At 44.1% G+C, this 19609-nt stretch overlaps 1 protein-coding gene across 2 annotated transcripts in view; it reads left to right on the top strand.

Moving 5' to 3' along the window:
* Positions 1-19609, top strand: part of LOC106593528 (uncharacterized) — a 113408-nt gene that overhangs the window by 58407 nt on the left and 35392 nt on the right. For both annotated transcript variants that reach the window (XM_045708676.2, XM_045708675.2), the window contains exons 2-5: positions 4607-4768; positions 15490-16189; positions 16405-16535; positions 18202-18448. In XM_045708676.2, the coding sequence (XP_045564632.1) occupies positions 4607-4768; positions 15490-16189; positions 16405-16535; positions 18202-18448 (1240 nt within the window). The remainder of the gene's footprint in view (positions 1-4606; positions 4769-15489; positions 16190-16404; positions 16536-18201; positions 18449-19609) is intronic.

Genomic DNA, 19609 nt, shown 5'->3' with positions numbered 1-19609 from the left:
TTGGAGAAAGAAAAGTATACTTCTATATCAGTATTAAGCAGCTTGTCCTCATGAGGTGTAATGGATCGTGATAAACTGATATTAAAACCGGGAGGCAAAATGACGTTCAATGATGGTACGAACTGTTCCCACATTTCCAACTGTTGGTGGTAGAGGCAAATAAAGAAATAAAGACTTTTTTTGAAAACCTCTATTTACTGTTGTTGAAATGTGTTAAAATGGCAAATGAATAGATAGATACATCAATGTTAAACATTGAAATTCTTCAGAAGAAGTGATCTAATTCTGCACTAGACAGGATGTGAAACTGTCACGCCCTGACCTGAGAGAGAGGGTTTGTTTCTCTATGTGGTTAGGTCAGGGTGTAGGGTGGGCATTCTATGTCGTTGGATTTCTTTGTTTTGGGTCGAGTATGGTTCCTAATCAGAGGCAGCTGTCTATCGTTGTCTCTGATTAGGAATCATACTTAGGCAGCCTGTTCCCCACCTGTGTTTGTGGGTTATTGTTATTTCTGTGTGTATACGGCACAGTGCGTTACGTTTCTTGCTGCGTACCTGTTTATTGTTTTGGTTTCCTTCAATAAAGATGTGGAATTATCGGCACGCTGCGCCTTGGCTCCTATATGACAGAGAATTTGAAGATTCAGAACGTGACAGAATAACCCACCACAAGAAGGCCAAGCAGCGTGCGCTGACTGGGAGGACGAGCTGGACCGGGGAGAATCAATGACAGAAGCCCGAAAGGCAGCGCCAAAACATTTTTTTTGGGGGGGGGGGGGCACATGGGGAGATTGGCGAGGTCGGGGTTGAGACCTGAGCCAACTCCCTGTGCTTACCGTGGGGAGCGAGTGACCGAGTGACCGAGCGCGGTCACAGCCCGGTGCACTCAGTGCAAGCTCCTCACAGTTGCCGTGCTGGAGTTGGCCGTCAGCCAGGAAGAAGTGCGCCGGCTCAGCGTGTCTGGTCTCCAGTGCGTCTCTACGGCCCAGGTTATCCTGCGTCTGCTCTACGCACGGTACCCCCCGTTCACCAGCGCAGCAGAGTTCGTCCTGTGCCAGCGTCCTGCCCTTGCTGGGCTACAGTGACCATCCAGCTAGGACGGGGTGTGCCAGCCCTGAGCTCCAGACCTCCGGTGCACCTCCACGGCCCAGTGTGCCCTGTGCCTGCTCTGCGCACCCAGTCTCCTGTGCGTCTCCCCAGTCTGGTGAGACCGGTTCCAGCTCCCCGTAGGAAGCCTCCAGTGATGATCCATGGCCCGGAGCCTGTAGGGATGATCCATGGCACGAAGCCTCCAGTGATGATCCATGGCCCGGAGCCTGTAGGGATGATCCATGGCACAAAGCCTCCAGTGATGATCCATGGCCCGGAGCCTGTAGGGATGATCCATGGCACGAAGCCTCCAGTGATATTCCATGCCCGGAGCCTCCAGTGATGATCCATGTCGCGGAACCAGTAGGGATGATCCATGGCACGGAGCCTGCAGCGTGGGTCCCCGGTCCGGAACCTACAGAGACGCTCTCCGGTCCGGAGCCTCCAGCGATGCTCCCCAGTCAGGAGCCTCCAGCGATGCTCCTCAGGCCGGAGCCTCCAGCGGCGCTCTGCAGCCCGGAGTCTTCGGTGACGGTCTGCAGCCTGGAGTCTTCGGCGATGGTCTGCAGCCCGGAGTCTTCAGTGGTGGTCGGCAGTTCAGAGCCTCCGGCGCTGATCCACGGTCTGGTTCCTCCGGCGACACAGAAGCGGGGGGATCAGCGGTCGGTGTGGGGGCTACGCCCCAAACCAGAGCCGCCGCCAAGTATAGATGCCCAACCGGACACTCCCCTATAGGTTCAGGTTTGCGGCCGAGAGTCTGCACCTTTGGGGGGGGGGGGGGGGGGGGGGGGGGGGGGTACTGTCACGCCCTGACCTGAGAGAGAGGGTTTGTTTCTCTATGTGGTTAGGTCAGGGTGTGGGGTGGGCATTCTAGGTTTTTGTATTTCTTTGTTTTGGGCAGTGTATGGTTCCTAATCAGAGGCAGCTGTCTATCGTTGTCTCTGATTAGGAATCATACTTAGGCAGCCTTTCCCCACCTGTGTTTGTGGGTTATTGATATTTCTGTGTGTGTATGGCACAGTGCGTTACGTTTCTTGCTGCGTACCTGTTTATTGTTTTGGTTTCGGTTTCCCTGAAATAGTGTTTTCAACCTTTTCTGTTAGTGCTCCCAGACCCTGGCAAAGTGTTGCACAACACTTGGTTAACTGGTGTTCCAACACACCATGTCATGTTTCAGAACATCTCAGGATGATGTGTTGCAATACTCCAGCAAAGTTAAAGTTTCTTTTCCTTCTTGTTGGTGGCAGCTCAGTTGTCACTAGTTTTGGTGTTACGAAGCACTTCATTTTAACAGTTTGATTCTCTAGTGCTTCTTCTTCATGTATGTGAACTGTGGTGTATAGATATTGGTGTATCCTCATTATATCATTGAGAAGTTTCTGGACACCTTCCTGCTCCCAATACACTCTTTGTCAGTGCTATTCCAAGATGGCCTCCGCAGAGACCCATGTGTTTAGTGCAGATGTAAACACAGAGACAGTTTGGTGTTGCTGTTGTTGGATGGCCAGCACTAGTCCCTGAACAGACACGCACTTCCCACATCTGGTTTTGTCATTGTAAAGAAAAGCTATTTGGTGGTAGATCTGTACCTGTTTCCTGGTCTGACCGACTGCTACTTTGTGGACACTACGTTTAAGTGTGATAAATGACATGAGCTATGTCCTCCTATTTATCTCCTGTTTAGTGTTTCCTGTGTAATATTTTGTTATATTAGATGAACATGTTTAATTGAGCTCATTTGTGACTTTACATCTCTATAGAGCTGACTAGTTGTTAGAGCGTTGGGGCCAGTCACCGAAAAGTTGCTGGATCGAATCCCCGAGCTGACAAGGGTAAAAATCTGTCGTTCTGCCCGTGAACAAGACAGTTAACCCATTGTTCCCCGGGGCGCTGAAGACGTGGATGTCGATTAAGGCAGCCCCAGCACCTCTCTGATTCAGAGGGGTTGGGTTAAATGCTGAAGACACATTTCAGTTGAAGGCATTCAGTTGTATAACTGACTAGGTATCCCCCTTTTCCCTTTCCGTAATAGACCTGTAGGAGAAAGATACAACTTCCACAGACATTGTTTCACCTGACTACACAATATGTGTACCAGACGCGCTCCAACGGAAAGAAACCTTGCCTGAGACCTGTTAGTTGTCAGAGGGAATAATTAGCCTTTAGCTCAGTTGGCTAACACAGTTTTGAGTCATACAGATGACCTGGGTTTGATAACTGTTAACTTCCCGTTCAGTTATGTGTTTCTCACGTGTATCTTTCTATCTCACCAGTATCTGGGTAGTGAATGTGTGTTTCCCACTCAGATATCCTCTGGTTTTCACTTTGTTCCTCTCACTTGTACCTCACCAGTAGGAGGGAAAATGTTTGTAGACTTCCTGTGTGTTTCTCACTCTGTCCATATGCAAACAAAATATAATATATAATAAATCAAATTAAATCAAAATGTATTTGTCACATACACATGGTTAGCAGATGTCAATGCGGGTGTAGCGAAATGCTTGACGCTTCTAGTTCCGACCATGCAGTAATATCTAACAAGTAATCTAACCTAACAATTTCACAACAACTACCTTTGTTGGAATGAATACGTATATGTACATAAAAATACATGAATGAGCGATGGCCGAACGGCATAGGCAAGAGGCAGTAGATGGTATAGAGTACAGTATATACATATGAGATGAGTAATGTAGGGTATGTAAACATTATATGAAGTGGCATTGTTTAAAGTGGCTAGTAATACATTACATCAAGATGGCAAGATGCAGTAGATGGTATAGAGTACAGTATATACATATGAGATGAGTAATGTAGGGTATGTAAACATTATATAAAGTGGCATTGTTTAAAGTGGCTAGTGATACATTTATTACATCCATTTTTCCATTACTTAAGTGGCTAGAGTTGAGTCAGTATGTTGGCAGCAGCCACTCAATGTTAGTGATGGCTGTTTAACAGTCTCATGGCCTTGAGATAGAAGCTGTTTTTCAGTCTTTTGGTCCCCGCTTTGATGCACCTGTACTGACCTCTCCTTCTGGATGATAGCGGTGTGAACAGGCAGTGGCTCGGGTGGTTGTTGTCCTTGATGATCTTTTTGGCTTTCCTGTGACATCGGGTGGTGTAGGTGTCCTGGAGAGCAGATAGTTTTCCCCCGGTGATGCGTTGTGCAGACCACACCACCCTCTGAAGAGCCTTATGGTTGTGGGCGGAGCAGTTGCCGTACCAGGCGGTGATACAGCCCGACAGGATGCTCTCGATTGTGCATCTGTAAAAGTTTGTGAGTGTTTTTGGTGACAGGCCGAATTTCTTCAGCCTTCTGTCTGTGTGGGTGGACCATTTCAGTTTGTCCGTGATGTGTACGCCGAGGAACTTAAAACTTTCCACCCTCTCCACTACTGTCCCGTCGATGTGGCTAGGGGGCCGCTCCCTCTGCTGTTTCCTGAAGTCCACGATCATAATAAAATATAACAGGTCTGATTATTTTTATATTCTCTTTCACTGTCTCTGTGTTCCAGGGTGACGGCCCAGCGCAGTATTGAGGATGCTGAGGAGATAGAGCGGGAACGACGACGGAGGGCCAGGGAGAGACAGGGAGACCAGGTCCCCCACACCCACACTGGCCCAGCCAGCACCACCAGCCCCACACCAGACAATGGGCTCCAGGAGCTATATCCATTGTAAGTCACAAAGCTGAATGGAGGCTAACAGCTGTAGAAACATACTGCTCTGGTTATCATAGACTGGACTAGCGTGTAAGACGAGACATCCCACACCAGTCTTGTTGTCATCGGTAGCAGCTGAGTAGCTCAAGTCATGTTTGTAACGCATGATGTGAACTGCTTATTGTAGTGGCGCAGCGGTCTAAGGTACTGCATCTCAGTGCTAGAGGCGTCACTACAGACCCTGGTTCAACGGTCTAAGGTACTGCATCTCAGTTCTAGAGGCGTCACTACAGACCCTGGTTCAACGGTCTAAGGTACTGCATCTCAGTGCTAGAGGCGTCACTACAGACACCCTGGTTCAACGGTCTAAGGTACTGCATCTCAGTGCTAGAGGCGTCACTACAGACCCTGGTTCAGCGGTCTAAGGTACTGCATCTCAGTGCTAGAGGCGTCACTACAGACCCTGGTTCAGCGGTCTAAGGTACTGCATCTCAGTGCTAGAGGCGTCACTACAGACCCTGGTTCAACGGTCTAAGGCACTACATCTCAGTGCTAGAGGCGTCACTACAGACACCCTGGTTCAACGGTCTAAGGCACTGCATCTCAGTGCTAGAGGCATCACTACAGACACCCTGGTTCGATCTTGGGCTGTATCACAACCCAGCCGTGATTGGGAGTCCCATATGACAGGGCACGATTGGCCCAGCTTCGTCCGGGTTAGGGTTTGGCCGGGGTAGGCTGTCATTGTAAATAAGAATTTGTTCTTAACTGACTTGCCTAGTTAAATTAAGGTTAAATAAAAAAATATAAAAAATAGAAACGTCTCAATGGTGTTGAATAGACTGTAGGTAGTCTGACTGACGTCTCAATGGTGTTGAATAGACTGTAGGTAGTCTGACTGACATCTCAATGGTGTTGAATAGACTGTAGGTAGTCTGACTGACGTCTCAATGGTGTTGAATAGACTGTAGGTAGTCTGACTGATGTCTCAATGGTGTTGAATAGACTGTAGGTAGTCTGACTGACATCTCAATGGTGTTGAATAGACTGTAGGTAGTCTGACTGATGTCTCAATGGTGTTGAATAGACTGTAGGTAGTCTGACTGACGTCTCAATGGTGTTGAATAGACTGTAGGTAGTCTCACTGATGTCTCAATGGTGTTGAATAGACTGTAGGTAGTCTGACTGACGTCTCAATGGTGTTGAATAGACTGTAGGTAGTCTGACTGATGTCTCAATGGTGTTGAATAGACTGTAGGTAGTCTGACTGACGTCTCAATGGTGTTGAATAGACTGTAGGTAGTCTCACTGACGTCTCAATGGTGCTGAATAGACTGTAGGTAGTCTGACTGATGTCTCAATGGTGTTGAATAGACTGTAGGTAGTCTGACTGACGTCTCAATGGTGTTGAATAGACTGTAGGTAGTCTGACTGACGTCTCAATGGTGTTGAATAGACTGTAGGTAGTCTGACTGATGTCTCAATGGTGTTGAATAGACTGTAGGTAGTCTGACTGACGTCTCAATGGTGTTGAATAGACTGTAGGTAGTCTGACTGATGTCTCAATGGTGTTGAATAGACTGTAGGTAGTCTGACTGATGTCTCAATGGTGTTGAATAGACTGTAGGTAGTCTGACTGATGTCTCAATGGTGTTGAATAGACTGTAGGTAGTCTGACTGATGTCTCAATGGTGTTGAATAGACTGTAGGTAGTCTGACTGACATCTCAATGGTGTTGAATAGACTGTAGGTAGTCTGACTGATGTCTCAATGGTGTTGAATAGACTGTAGGTAGTCTGACTGATGTCTCAATGGTGTTGAATAGACTGTAGGTAGTCTGACTGACGTCTCAATGGTGTTGAATAGACTGTAGGTAGTCTGACTGATGTCTCAATGGTGTTGAATAGACTGTAGGTAGTCTGACTGACGTCTCAATGGTGTTGAATAGACTGTAGGTAGTCTGACTGATGTCTCAATGGTGTTGAATAGACTGTAGGTAGTCTGACTGATGTCTCAATGGTGTTGAATAGACTGTAGGTAGTCTGACTGATGTCTCAATGGTGTTGAATAGACTGTAGGTAGTCTGACTGATGTCTCAATGGTGTTGAATAGACTGTAGGTAGTCTGACTGATGTCTCAATGGTGTTGAATAGACTGTAGGTAGTCTGACTGACATCTCAATGGTGTTGAATAGACTGTAGGTAGTCTGACTGACGTCTCAATGGTGTTGAATAGACTGTAGGTAGTCTGACTGATGTCTCAATGGTGTTGAATAGACTGTAGGTAGTCTGACGTCTCAATGGTGTTGAATAGACTGTAGGTAGTCTGACTGATGTCTCAATGGTGTTGAATAGACTGTAGGTAGTCTGACTGATGTCTCAATGGTGTTGAATAGACTGTAGGTAGTCTGACTGATGTCTCAATGGTGTTGAATAGACTGTAGGTAGTCTCACTGATGTCTCAATGGTGTTGAATAGACTGTAGGTAGTCTGACTGACGTCTCAATGGTGTTGAATAGACTGTAGGTAGTCTGACTGACGTCTCAATGGTGTTGAATAGACTGTAGGTAGTCTGACTGACGTCTCAATGGTGTTGAATAGACTGTAGGTAGTCTGACTGATGTCTCAATGGTGTTGAATAGACTGTAGGTAGTCTGACTGATGTCTCAATGGTGTTGAATAGACTGTAGGTAGTCTGACTGACATCTCAATGGTGTTGAATAGACTGTAGGTAGTCTGACTGACGTCTCAATGGTGTTGAATAGACTGTAGGTAGTCTGACTGATGTCTCAATGGTGTTGAATAGACTGTAGGTAGTCTGACTGACATCTCAATGGTGTTGAATAGACTGTAGGTAGTCTGACTGACGTCTCAATGGTGTTGAATAGACTGTAGGTAGTCTGACTGATGTCTCAATGGTGTTGAATAGACTGTAGGTAGTCTGACTGATGTCTCAATGGTGTTGAATAGACTGTAGGTAGTCTGACTGACGTCTCAATGGTGTTGAATAGACTGTAGGTAGTCTGACTGACATCTCAATGGTGTTGAATAGACTGTAGGTAGTCTCACTGATGTCTCAATGGTGTTGAATAGACTGTAGGTAGTCTGACTGATGTCTCAATGGTGTTGAATAGACTGTAGGTAGTCTGACTGACATCTCAATGGTGTTGAATAGACTGTAGGTAGTCTGACTGATGTCTCAATGGTGTTGAATAGACTGTAGGTAGTCTGACTGACGTCTCAATGGTGTTGAATAGACTGTAGGTAGTCTGACTGATGTCTCAATGGTGTTGAATAGACTGTAGGTAGTCTGACTGACGTCTCAATGGTGTTGAATAGACTGTAGGTAGTCTGACTGACATCTCAATGGTGTTGAATAGACTGTAGGTAGTCTCACTGATGTCTCAATGGTGTTGAATAGACTGTAGGTAGTCTGACTGACGTCTCAATGGTGTTGAATAGACTGTAGGTAGTCTGACTGATGTCTCAATGGTGTTGAATAGACTGTAGGTAGTCTGACTGATGTCTCAATGGTGTTGAATAGACTGTAGGTAGTCTGACTGACATCTCAATGGTGTTGAATAGACTGTAGGTAGTCTGACTGACGTCTCAATGGTGTTGAATAGACTGTAGGTAGTCTGACTGACATCTCAATGGTGTTGAATAGACTGTAGGTAGTCTGACTGACATCTCAATGGTGTTGAATAGACTGTAGGGAAACAAGACAACATTCGCTAGCATTCGCTAATGAAGTGCTGTCACGTATCCTACCAGGGCTTACAGTATATGGACCTGGGCTGTGTCTCAATGGACCTGGGTTGTGTCTCAATGGACCTGGGTTGTGTCCCAAATGGCTCCCTATTCACTATATAGTGTACAGGTTTAACCAGAGCCCTTGGGGAATAGGCTGCTATTTGGGAGGCAGGCTTCAGTCTGCTGTGCTATTGGTTTTAAATGCCCTGTCAGTGTTGATGTGTACTATTCTAGATATGAAGGGAGAGACACTGTTCTACCCAGGGGAAGGCATTGAGCTGATCAGGAAAGGAGTTAACATTGCTCATCTACTGTTAGGCCTTACATAGTGAGTGTGTGAGTGTGTGAGTGTGTGAGTGTGTGAGTGTGTGAGTGTGTGAGTGTGTGAGTGTGTGGTGGTGGGAGTGAGTGAGTGAGTGAGTGAGTGAGTGAGTGAGTGAGTGAGTGAGTGAGTGAGTGAGTGAGTGAGTGAGTGAGTGAGTGAGTGAGTGAGTGAGTGAGTGAGTGAGTGAGTGTGTGAGCCATTTTCCTCCACAACACAGGCCTATTGTATTGAATGAATGGTTTCCTCTTAAAGACGTGTGGTAGTTTAGGCTATTACTTCTTGTTCCCTTGGTTACTCAAAGCTATTGATTACTCAAACCTATTGGTTACTAAAATGTATTGGTTACTCAAATATATTGGTTATTCAAACCTATTGGTTACTCAAGCCTATAGGCTACTAAAATGTATTGGTTACTCAAATATATTGGTTATTCAAACCTATTGGTTACTCAAGCCTATAGGCTACTAAAATGTATTGGTTACTCAAATATATTGGTTATTCAAACCTATTGGTTACTCAAGCCTAATGGTTACTCAAGCCTAATGGTTACTCAAACCTAATGGTTACTCAAACCTAATGGTTACTCAAACCTAATGGTTACTCAAGCCTATTTGTTACTCAAACCTATTGGTTATTCAAACCTATTGGTTAATCAAACCTATTGGTGACTCAAACCTATTGGTGACTCAAACCTAATGGTTACTCAAACCTAATGGTTACTCAAACCTATTGGTTATTCAAACCTATTGGTTAATCAAACCTATTGGTTATTCAAACCTATTGGTGACTCAAACCTATTGGTGACTCAAACCTATTGGTGACTCAAACCTATTGGTGACTCAAACCTAATGGTTAATCAAACCTAATGGTTACTCAAACCTATTGGTTATTCAAACCTATTGGTTACTCAAACCTATTTGTTACTCAAACCTATTGGTTATTCAAACCTATTGGTTAATCAAACCTATTGGTGACTCAAACCTATTGGTGACTCAAACCTATTTTTGATGATGGACTCATTATGAATAGTAGCAAGGATGCTACATTTCTATTTAAGAAAAATCTAGTTACAGAAACATCTGCAGGTGTGTGGTAGTGTTTGGCAAATGTTACACAGGAAATGAACGGTCCTTTATCCAGAAGAAAAACATGCACATTTTTTTTTACCAGAGATCTAGTAACGCTACACTGTTAGAAAAAAGAGTTCCAAAAGGATTCTTCGGCTGTCCCCATAAGAGAACCCTTTTTAGTTCCAGGTAGAACCCTTTTTAGTTCCAGGTAGAATAACTAATGTTATTATGCTACTTGTTAATGTTGTTACGTTATTATTCTACGTGTTTATGTTATTATACTACTTGTTTATGTTATTATGGTATTAATCTACTTGTTAATGTTATTATACTACTTGTTTATGTTATTATGTTATTAATCTACTTGTTAATATTATTATACTACTTGTTAATGTTATTATGTTATTAATCTACTTGTTAATGTTATTAATCTACTTGTTAATGTTATTATGTTATTATACTACTTGTTAATGTTATTATGTTATTACTCTACTTGTTTATGTTATGTTATTCTACTACTTGTTAATGTTATTATGTTATTAATCTACTTGTTAATGTTATTATGTTATTATACTACTTGTTAATGTTATTATGTTATTAATCTACTTGTTAATGTTATTAATCTACTTGTTAATGTTATTATACTACTTGTTAATGTTATTATACTACTTGTCAATGTTGTTATCAATCTACTTGTTAATGTTATTATACTACTTGTTAATGTTATTATGTTAATATACTACTTGTTTATGTTATTATGGTATTAATCTACTTGTTAATGTTATTATACTACTTGTTAATGTTATTATGTTATTATACTACTTGTTAATGTTAATATACTACTTGTTTATGTTATTATGGTATTAATCTACTTGTTAATGTTATTATACTACTTGTTAATGTTATTATGGTATTAATCTACTTGTTAATGTTATTATACTACTTGTTAATGTTATTATGTTATTACTCTACTTGTTTATGTTATGTTATTCTACTACTTGTTAATGTTATTATGTTATTATACTACTTGTTAATGTTATTATGTTATTATACTACTTGTTAATGTTATTATGTTATTATGCTACTTGTTAATGTTATTATGTTATTATACTACTTGTTAATGTTATTATACTACTTGTTAATGTTATTATGTTATTATACTACTTGTTAATGTTATTATGTTATTACTCTACTTGTTAATGTTATTATGTTATTATGCTACTTGTTAATGTTTTAATGCAACTTCTATGCAGCACATTAAGTCAACCTAAACTGTATTTATTTTTGCTATGTTGCAACAATGAGAAACAAGAAATGACAGAAGGCTGGGGCTACAGGAAGAGAGGAAGAGAGCATTCTGTGTCCCAAAGGGCACCCTATCCCCTGTGTAGTGCACTACTACATAGGGTTCTGGTGAAAAGTAGTGCACTACTACATCGGGCTCTGGTCTAATGTAGTGCACTATATGGTGAATAGGGCTCTGGTGAAAAGTAATGCACTATTTAGGGAATAGGGTGCCATTTGGGACACAGCCCATAGCTCATTCAGAGGAAACAGGATGCAGCAGTGGCGTTCGTTCCGTTGGCAGCGAGGTCGGTCGTTCAGTTTGTGTATGTTTCCATGGTCACAGTACGTGTGTGTCCCGTTGCCATGACGCCGAGCCAAAGGCCCTGGGGTCTGGCTAACACCTGTCATCTGCTGGGCTAAACTTAAGCAAACAGAAAAACGCTCACCCAGAGGCGGTGCTCCTAGTGGCCGGTGACTTTAATGCAGGGAAACCTAAATCAGTTTTACCTCATTTCTATCAGCATGTTAAATGTGCAACCAGAGGGAAAAAAATTCTAGACCACCTTTACTCCACAGAGACGTGTAACAAAGCTCTCCCTCACCCTCCATTTGGCAAATCTGACCATAACTCTATTCTCCTGATTCCTGCTTACAAGCAACAATTTAAGCAGGAAGCACCAGTGACTCGGTCTATAAAAAAATGGTCAGATGAAGCAGATGCTAAGCTACAGGACTGTTTTGCAGCACAGACTGGAACATGTTCTAGGATTCTTAAGATGGCATTGAGGAGTACACCACATCAGTCACTGGCTTTATCAATAAGTGCATCAAGGACGTCGTCCCCACAGTGACCGTACGTACATACCCCATCCAGAAGCCATGGATTACAGGCAACATCCGCACTGAGCTAAAGGGCAGAGCTGCCGCTTTCAAGGAGCGGGGCTCTAACCCAGAAGCTTATAAGAAATCCAGCTATGCTCTCCGACGAACCATCAAACAGGCAAAGCTTCAATACAGGACTAACACGAGGGCCCCTCAGGGGTGCGTGCTCAGTCCCCTCCTGTATTCCCTGTTCACTCATGACTGCAGAGCCAGGCACGACTCCAACACCATCATTAAGTTTGCTGATGACACAACAGTGGTAGGCCTGATTACCGACAACGATGAGACATGTACATAATTACCTCAATTACCTCGACACTGGTGCCCCCCACACATTGACACATTGACTCTGTACCGGTACCCCCTGTATATAGCCCAGGAATTGTTATTTACTGCTGATTTTTAATTATTTGTTATTCTTATCTCTTACTTTTTTAGGGATTTTCTTAAAACTGCATTGTTGGTTAAGGGCTTGTAAGTAAGCATTTCACTGTAAGGTCTACACCTGTTGTATTTGGCGCATGTGACAAATACATTTTGATTTCATGATTTGACTTGAAATCCCTGGTATTGCCCCCGTCTGTTACACACACACACACACACACACACACACACACACACACACACACACACACACACACACACACACACACACACACACACACACGGCTGCTGTAGGCTGACTGCAGGAGTTTGGCTGTAAAGACTCACTTCCTGTGACCGCTGCCTGTCCCCTGACCTCTCTACAGTACCTGAGCCCCCTCTGTCTTTTCCCCTGCCAAGCTGCTGTTAGCACCCCATTGTTTCAACATTGTGCTGACCGCTAACAATATACAGAAGCCACCTGATTGTTTTCACAGTGGTTAGCAGCTAGCACGTTTAGCCACCTGGTGTTGTGGTGCCCTTGGGGTGAGGCAGACAATCAACTATTTCCAGATGGATGTCCTACGTAACAAACTATGAAGAAAATATTATATTTCTAAAAACATTTGTGTAAGATGTACACTACCATTCAAATGTTTGGGGTCACTTAGAGCATTTTCTGTCCATTAAAATAACATCAAATTGATAAGATATACAGTGTAGACATTGTTAATGTTGTAAATTACTATTGTAGCTGGAAACGGCTGATTTTTTACGGAATATCTACATAGGCGTACAGAGGCCCATTATCAGCAACCATCACTCCTGTGTTCCAATGGCACATTGTGTTAGCTAATCCAAGTTTATCATTTAAAAGGTGAATTGATCATTACAAAACCCTTTTGCAATTATGTTAGCACAGCTGAAAACTGTTCTGATTAAAGAAGCAAAACAACTGGCCTTCTTTAGACTAGTTGAGAATCTGGATTATCAACATTTGTGGGTTCGATTACAGGCTCAAAATGGCCAGAAACAAAGAACTTTCTTCTGAAACTCGTCAGTCTATTCTTGATCTATTCTTGTTGTGAGAAATTTCCAAGAAACTGAAGATCTCGTACAACGCTGTGCACTTCTCCTTTCACAGAACAGCGCAAACTGGCTCTAACCAGAATAGAAAGAGGAGTGGGAGGCCTCGGTGCACAACTGAGCAAGAGGACAAGTACATAAGAGTGTCTAGTTTGAGAAACAGACGCCTCACAAGTCCTCAACTGGCAGCTTCATTAAATAGTACCCGCAAAACACCAGTCTCAACATCAACAGTGAAGAGGCGATTCCGGGATGCTGGCCTTTCAGGCAGAGTTGCAAAGAAAAAGCCATATCTCAGACTGGCCAATAAAAACACAAGATGGAACTCTGCCTAGAAGGCCAGCATCCCGGAGTCGCCTCTTCACTGTACAATGCAGCTTCCTGTACTGCTTACAGCTCTACCTCCAGTTACTGTTAGAGGAATGAGCACTGTGTTCAACAATGACTGGTTACAGCTCTACCTCCAGTTACTGTTAGAGGAATGAGCACTGTGTTCAACAATGACTGGTTACAGCTCTACCTCCAGTTACTGATAGAGGAATGAGCACTGTGTTCAACAATGACTGGTTACAGCTCTACCTCCAGTTACTGATAGAGGAATGAGCACTGTGTTCAACAATGACTGGTTACAGCTCTACCTCCAGTTACTGCTAGAGGAATGAGCACTGTGTTCAACAATGACTGGTTACAGCTCTACCTCCAGTTACTGATAGAGGAATGAGCACTGTGTTCAACAATGGCTGGTTACAGCTCTACCTCCAGTTACTGTTAGAGGAATGAGCACTGTGTTCAACAATGACTGGTTACAGCTCTACCTCCAGTTACTGCTAGAGGAATGAGCACTGTGTTCAACAATGACTGGTTACAGCTCTACCTCCAGTTACTGTTAGAGGAATGAGCACTGTGTTCAACAATGACTGGTTACAGCTCTACCTCCAGTTACTGTTAGAGGAATGAGCACTGTGTTCAACAATGACTGGTTACAGCTCTACCTCCAGTTACTGCCAGAGGAATGAGCACTGTGTTCAACAATGACTGGTTACAGCTCTACCTCCAGTTACTGTTAGAGGAATGAGCACTGTGTTCAACAATGACTGGTTACAGCTCTACCTCCAGTTACTGCTAGAGGAATGAGCACTGTGTTCAACAATGACTGGTTACAGCTCTACCTCCAGTTACTGCCAGAGGAATGAGCACTGTGTTCAACAATGGCTGGTTACAGCTCTACCTCCAGTTACTGCTAGAGGAATGAGCACTGTGTTCAAGAATGACTGCTAAAGTGGGTTAAAAGGACAAATCATCAAATGCATAAAACAATATTAAACATTAAGACACGACCACTGAAAATTACTAATCTGAACCACTTACTACTTAAACTTGACAAAAATGAATAATGAAGGTTAATCATTTAATAGATGGAACCTGCATTTTTTATGTTCGCTACAACAAATATTCATGTTCAAGTTAATTCAATCATTTTAATTCAGAATACATAATGTAATTTAATGGCAAATAGTGAATAAAACATAAAACAGTGAAGTATTTACAACTTCTAAAGATAACCTAATGGGTGCTGATGTCACTTTAAGTTTTGAATACTGATATACTTTGAGTTGGGTTTACTACAATGGTTCTAGGCAACGGGAGTTAGCAGAACTAATGACTTTGTACACTGTGTTAAACAGTTAGGAATGTAGCTGAGTTAGCCTGTTTTGAATTCAGTTGACAATGCATTAGGTTGAATTGTTGAAGGTTGTATGTATTGATTGTCTTTTTTGAGGGAGACCTGGCCATCTTTGGCCTGGGTAACCCTGTCCTTAGGTGTAGTTACTCTTGAAGGAAATGTTGAATACAGCACTATATTTCTATGGACAATTGTGCAAGAATCTGTTGAACAGTTATGAACAGTTAGAAATTACTGGATCACCTTTAGGTTTGACTTGTTATTAACAATTCTACCTGTCTCTTCAGGTGTGAGAGTGAGCTGAAGGCTAGTGGCTGCCAGTTGGCTCTGGAGGAGGACGAGGGCTTCAGTGACTGGACCCAGAGGTTGGAGAAACGCAGACAGCGCCACCTGGAGGAACAGGAGTCCTGGGAGCAGCATCAGCCCCAGCAGCATCAACCCCAGCAGCAGCATCAGCCCCAGCAGCATCAGCCCCAGCAGCAGCAGCATCAACCCCAGCAGCATCAGCCCCAGCAGCAGCAGCATCAGCCCCAGCAGCATCAACCCCAGCAGCAGCATCAGCATCAACCCCAGCACCATCAACCCCAGCAGCAGCAGCAGCAGCAGCAGCAGCCCCAGCAGCATCAACCCCAGCAGCAGCAGCAGCATCAGCCCCAGCAGCATCAGCCCCAGCAGCAGCAGCATCAGCCCCAGCAGCATCAACCCCAGCAGCAGCAGCAGCATCAGCCCCAGCAGCATCAGCCCCAGCAGCAGCAGCATCAGCCCCAGCAGCATCAACCCCAGCAGCAGCATCAGCCCCAGCAGCATCAACCCCAGCAGCAGCATCAGCCCCAGCTGCTCAGGCTAAACGGAGCCTCCCCAATCAGGCCCTGCTTGAAGACACGTCCTGGACCTGGGCCCGAGGAGAGGGAGGAGAAGGAGGTAGAGTGGGAACGAAGAGCCAGCAACAAGACACAAGACGCTTCAAGAAGAGTAACAGATGACAAGGTAGAGTTACGATTGTGTACATGCCGTGCTGTATCCAATCATCACTCAAGTCACAGTGTAGTCTTTATTCACGGCAGGGCAAAGAGGGGAAAACTGTTGTTTGGGCAGTGATGCCAAACTTGACCGAACTTTAGACGAGTTGATGCCAATGACGTTTGATGCCAGAACTCAAATTGGACTATAAAGTGTTCTTCTAAATGCTGTTTTGTTTTTAGGTAGTGGAGAAGAAGAAATCTGAGCTGAAGATCTCCTACACCTCTAAAGTCATGAGACACGTCAACAGTAACGGTGAAGCATCTGGAGCGGAAGTGACCTCATACCTAGTTGCAGGGAAACTGTCTCCAAGGTAACAAACCTAAAATAGTCTATATGTGTGTCCAAAATGGCACTCGAATCCTTATATAGAGCCTCATCTGGCCAAAAGTAGTGCATTATATAGGGATTAGGGTGCCATTTTGTCTGGTATAAAGTAGTGCACTATAATGGGAATAGGGTTCCATTTGGCTGGCCTAAAGTAGTGCACTATAACGGGAATAGGGTGCCATGTGGTTGGTCTAAAGTAGTGCACTATCAGAGGAATAGGGTGCCATTTTGGACACAGCTTCAGACTGGGGCCAGATCTCACTATTGTAATGTCCAAATTCAATTTAAAGAGGAGGAGAACTCAACACAAAGACTGAAGCTGTCTGAGTTTCTTTATTTATAGTTTCCTTAGTTTCAGTCTTAGCTTCCTGCTACAGATGGAGGATCTTCATTTGAGACAGTTTGCTACAGCAGGAAAATAATCCTGCAGCAACAGGAAATGTGAATTATAAAGTGGATTATTATTAATGGACATTTTTGAAGCGGTTGATACATTTTCCATAAGGATAAATCAAGTCTGAAATTGAAAAGTGGAAATTACAAATTTCAGAAGCCTTTTTAAACCTCAAATAGACTAGAAGTTTTACATTTCCTGCATTGAAGGAAAGCTCTCCTGCAACACGACGATCAAATGAAAATCCTACATCTGTATGAGTGATTGCTTGTAGAGAGAGAACAGTAACTTCTGTAAAGCATCTATCAGTTCCTACTTCATACTGAACTGAAAAAGACGCATGACAAGATCAGTGACTCTCATCACTTCCTGTATTGGCTAGCTCAACATCCTTCCTTAATTTAACCAAGCCTTTAGAGTGAGCTACTATAGGGTGTTGAGACACAGCTAGAGACACAGATAGAGATGGCTGAGACACAGATAGTCTTGGATGAGACACAGCTAGAGACACAGATAGAGATGGCTGAGACACAGATAGAGATGGCTGAGACACAGATAGAGATGGCTGAGACACAGATAGAGACGGCTGAGACACAGATAGAGACGGCTGAGACACAGATAGAGACGGCTGAGACACAGATAGAGACGGCTGAGACACAGATAGAGACGGCTGAGACACAGATAGAGATGGCTGAGACACAGATAGTCTTGGATGAGACACAGGAAGACATGGATGACAAACTGAAAGACATGGCTGAGACACAGATAGTCATGACTGAGACACAGATAGAGATGGCTGAGACACAGATAGTCATGGAGGAGACACAGAAAGAGATGGATGACACCCCGAAAGACATGGTTGAGACACAGATAGTCTTGGACGAGACACCGAAAGCCATGGATGAGACACAGATAGTCATGGATGAGACACCGAAAGAGATGGATGAGATGCCTACTTCTTCCTTGTTTGTCACTGAAGGAGACAGGTAAAGATTTTAAAGCAAACTGAGGGAATCTTGTTGATTGATAAGATGAGAACTGTCCAAAGTAGTTCATAACTACAGCAGTGGAGATATTAGAAGGTGTTACATTTGTAATGCAGTTTGATCATAGTGAGAGACGGAGCAGCTTCCTCCAACCTCTCCTCTCCTCTCCTCTCCTCTCCTCTCCTCTCCTCTCCTCTCCTCTCCTCTCCTCTCCTCTCCTCTCCTCTCCTCTCCTCTCCTCTCCTCTCCTCTCCTTTCCTCTACTCCAGTCGCAGTGGCAGCTTGGGAGGGCAGAGAAAGGAGGAGGTGGATGGAGAGGTTACCGTGGGGCTGCTGGAGACAGAGAAGACACCAGGCCAGGGACAGGGCACCCTAGAACAGCTGAGACAGAGACAGCAGGAAGACCAGGAGGAGATGGAGGAGTTGAACCGCAGGAGAGAGGAGAAACGCAGAGCCAGGGAGGAGGAGGAGCACCAGAGAGAGAAAGAGGAGCAGCACAGACAGGAGCAGGAGGAGGTGAGACCTGGCTCTGTTATAATGAATGAGAAGGAGGTACCAGTCAGATCCTAGATCAGCACTCCTACTCCGAGACTGGTATGTACACTATCTGAGTATGTATATGCATGTCGATGCATGTTGGTAACACTTCCTATGAACACCTTCTTCATAATGCATTGTAAGCACATTTTTAAAACCTTGTGAGCTCTGACATAATGCATTATAATGCCTAGCATGCACAACAGAGGCCTGTTCAGCCTCATATATGTATGGGTGTTGTTCTAATGTAGTTTCTCTGTCTGCAGGAGGAGAGGAAGAGGGGGTGGTGTTCTAATGTAGTTTCTCTGTCTGCAGGAGGAGAGGAAGAGGGTGTGTTCTAATGTAGTTCCTCTGTCTGCAGGAGGAGAGGAAGAGGGTGTGTTCTAATGTAGTTTCTCTGTCTGCAGGAGAAGAGGAAGAGGGTGTGTTCTAATGTAGTTCCTCTGTCTGCAGGAGGAGAGGAAGAGGGTGTGTTCTAATGTAGTTTATCTGTCTGCAGGAGGAGAGGAAGAGGGTGTGTTCTAATGTAGTTTATCTGTCTGCAGGAGGAGAGGAAGAGGGTGTGTTCTAATGTAGTTTCTCTGTCTGCAGGAGGAGAGGAAGAGGGTGTGTTCTAATGTAGTTCCTCTGTCTGCAGGAGGAGAGGAAGAGGGTGTGTTCTAATGTAGTTTCTCTGTCTGCAGGAGGAGAGGAAGAGGGGGTGTTCTAATGTAGTTTCTCCGTCTGCAGGAGGAGAGGAAGAGGGTGTGTTGTTCTAATGTAGTTTCTCTGTCTGCAGGAGAAGAGGAAGAGGGTGTGTTCTAATGTAGTTTCTCTGTCTGCAGGAGGAGAGGAAGAGGGTGTGTTCTAATGTAGTTCCTCTGTCTGCAGGAGGAGAGGAAGAGGGTGTGTTCTAATGTAGTTTCTCTGTCTGCAGGAGGAGAGGAAGAGGGTGTGTTCTAATGTAGTTCCTCTGTCTGCAGGAGGAGAGGAAGAGGGTGTGTTCTAATGTAGTTTCTCTGTCTGCAGGAGGAGAGGAAGAGGGGGTGTTGTTCTAATGTAGTTTCTCTGTCTGCAGGAGGAGAGGAAGAGGGGGTGTTGTTCTAATGTAGTTTCTCCGTCTGCAGGAGGAGAGGAAGAGGGTGTTGTTCTAATGTAGTT

Source organism: Salmo salar, chromosome 26 (genome assembly GCF_965601325.2).
Source record: "Salmo salar chromosome 26, fSalSal1, whole genome shotgun sequence".
Taxonomy (NCBI): Eukaryota; Metazoa; Chordata; class Actinopteri; order Salmoniformes; family Salmonidae; genus Salmo; species Salmo salar.
This window is presented reverse-complemented; position numbering and strand designations above follow the sequence as displayed.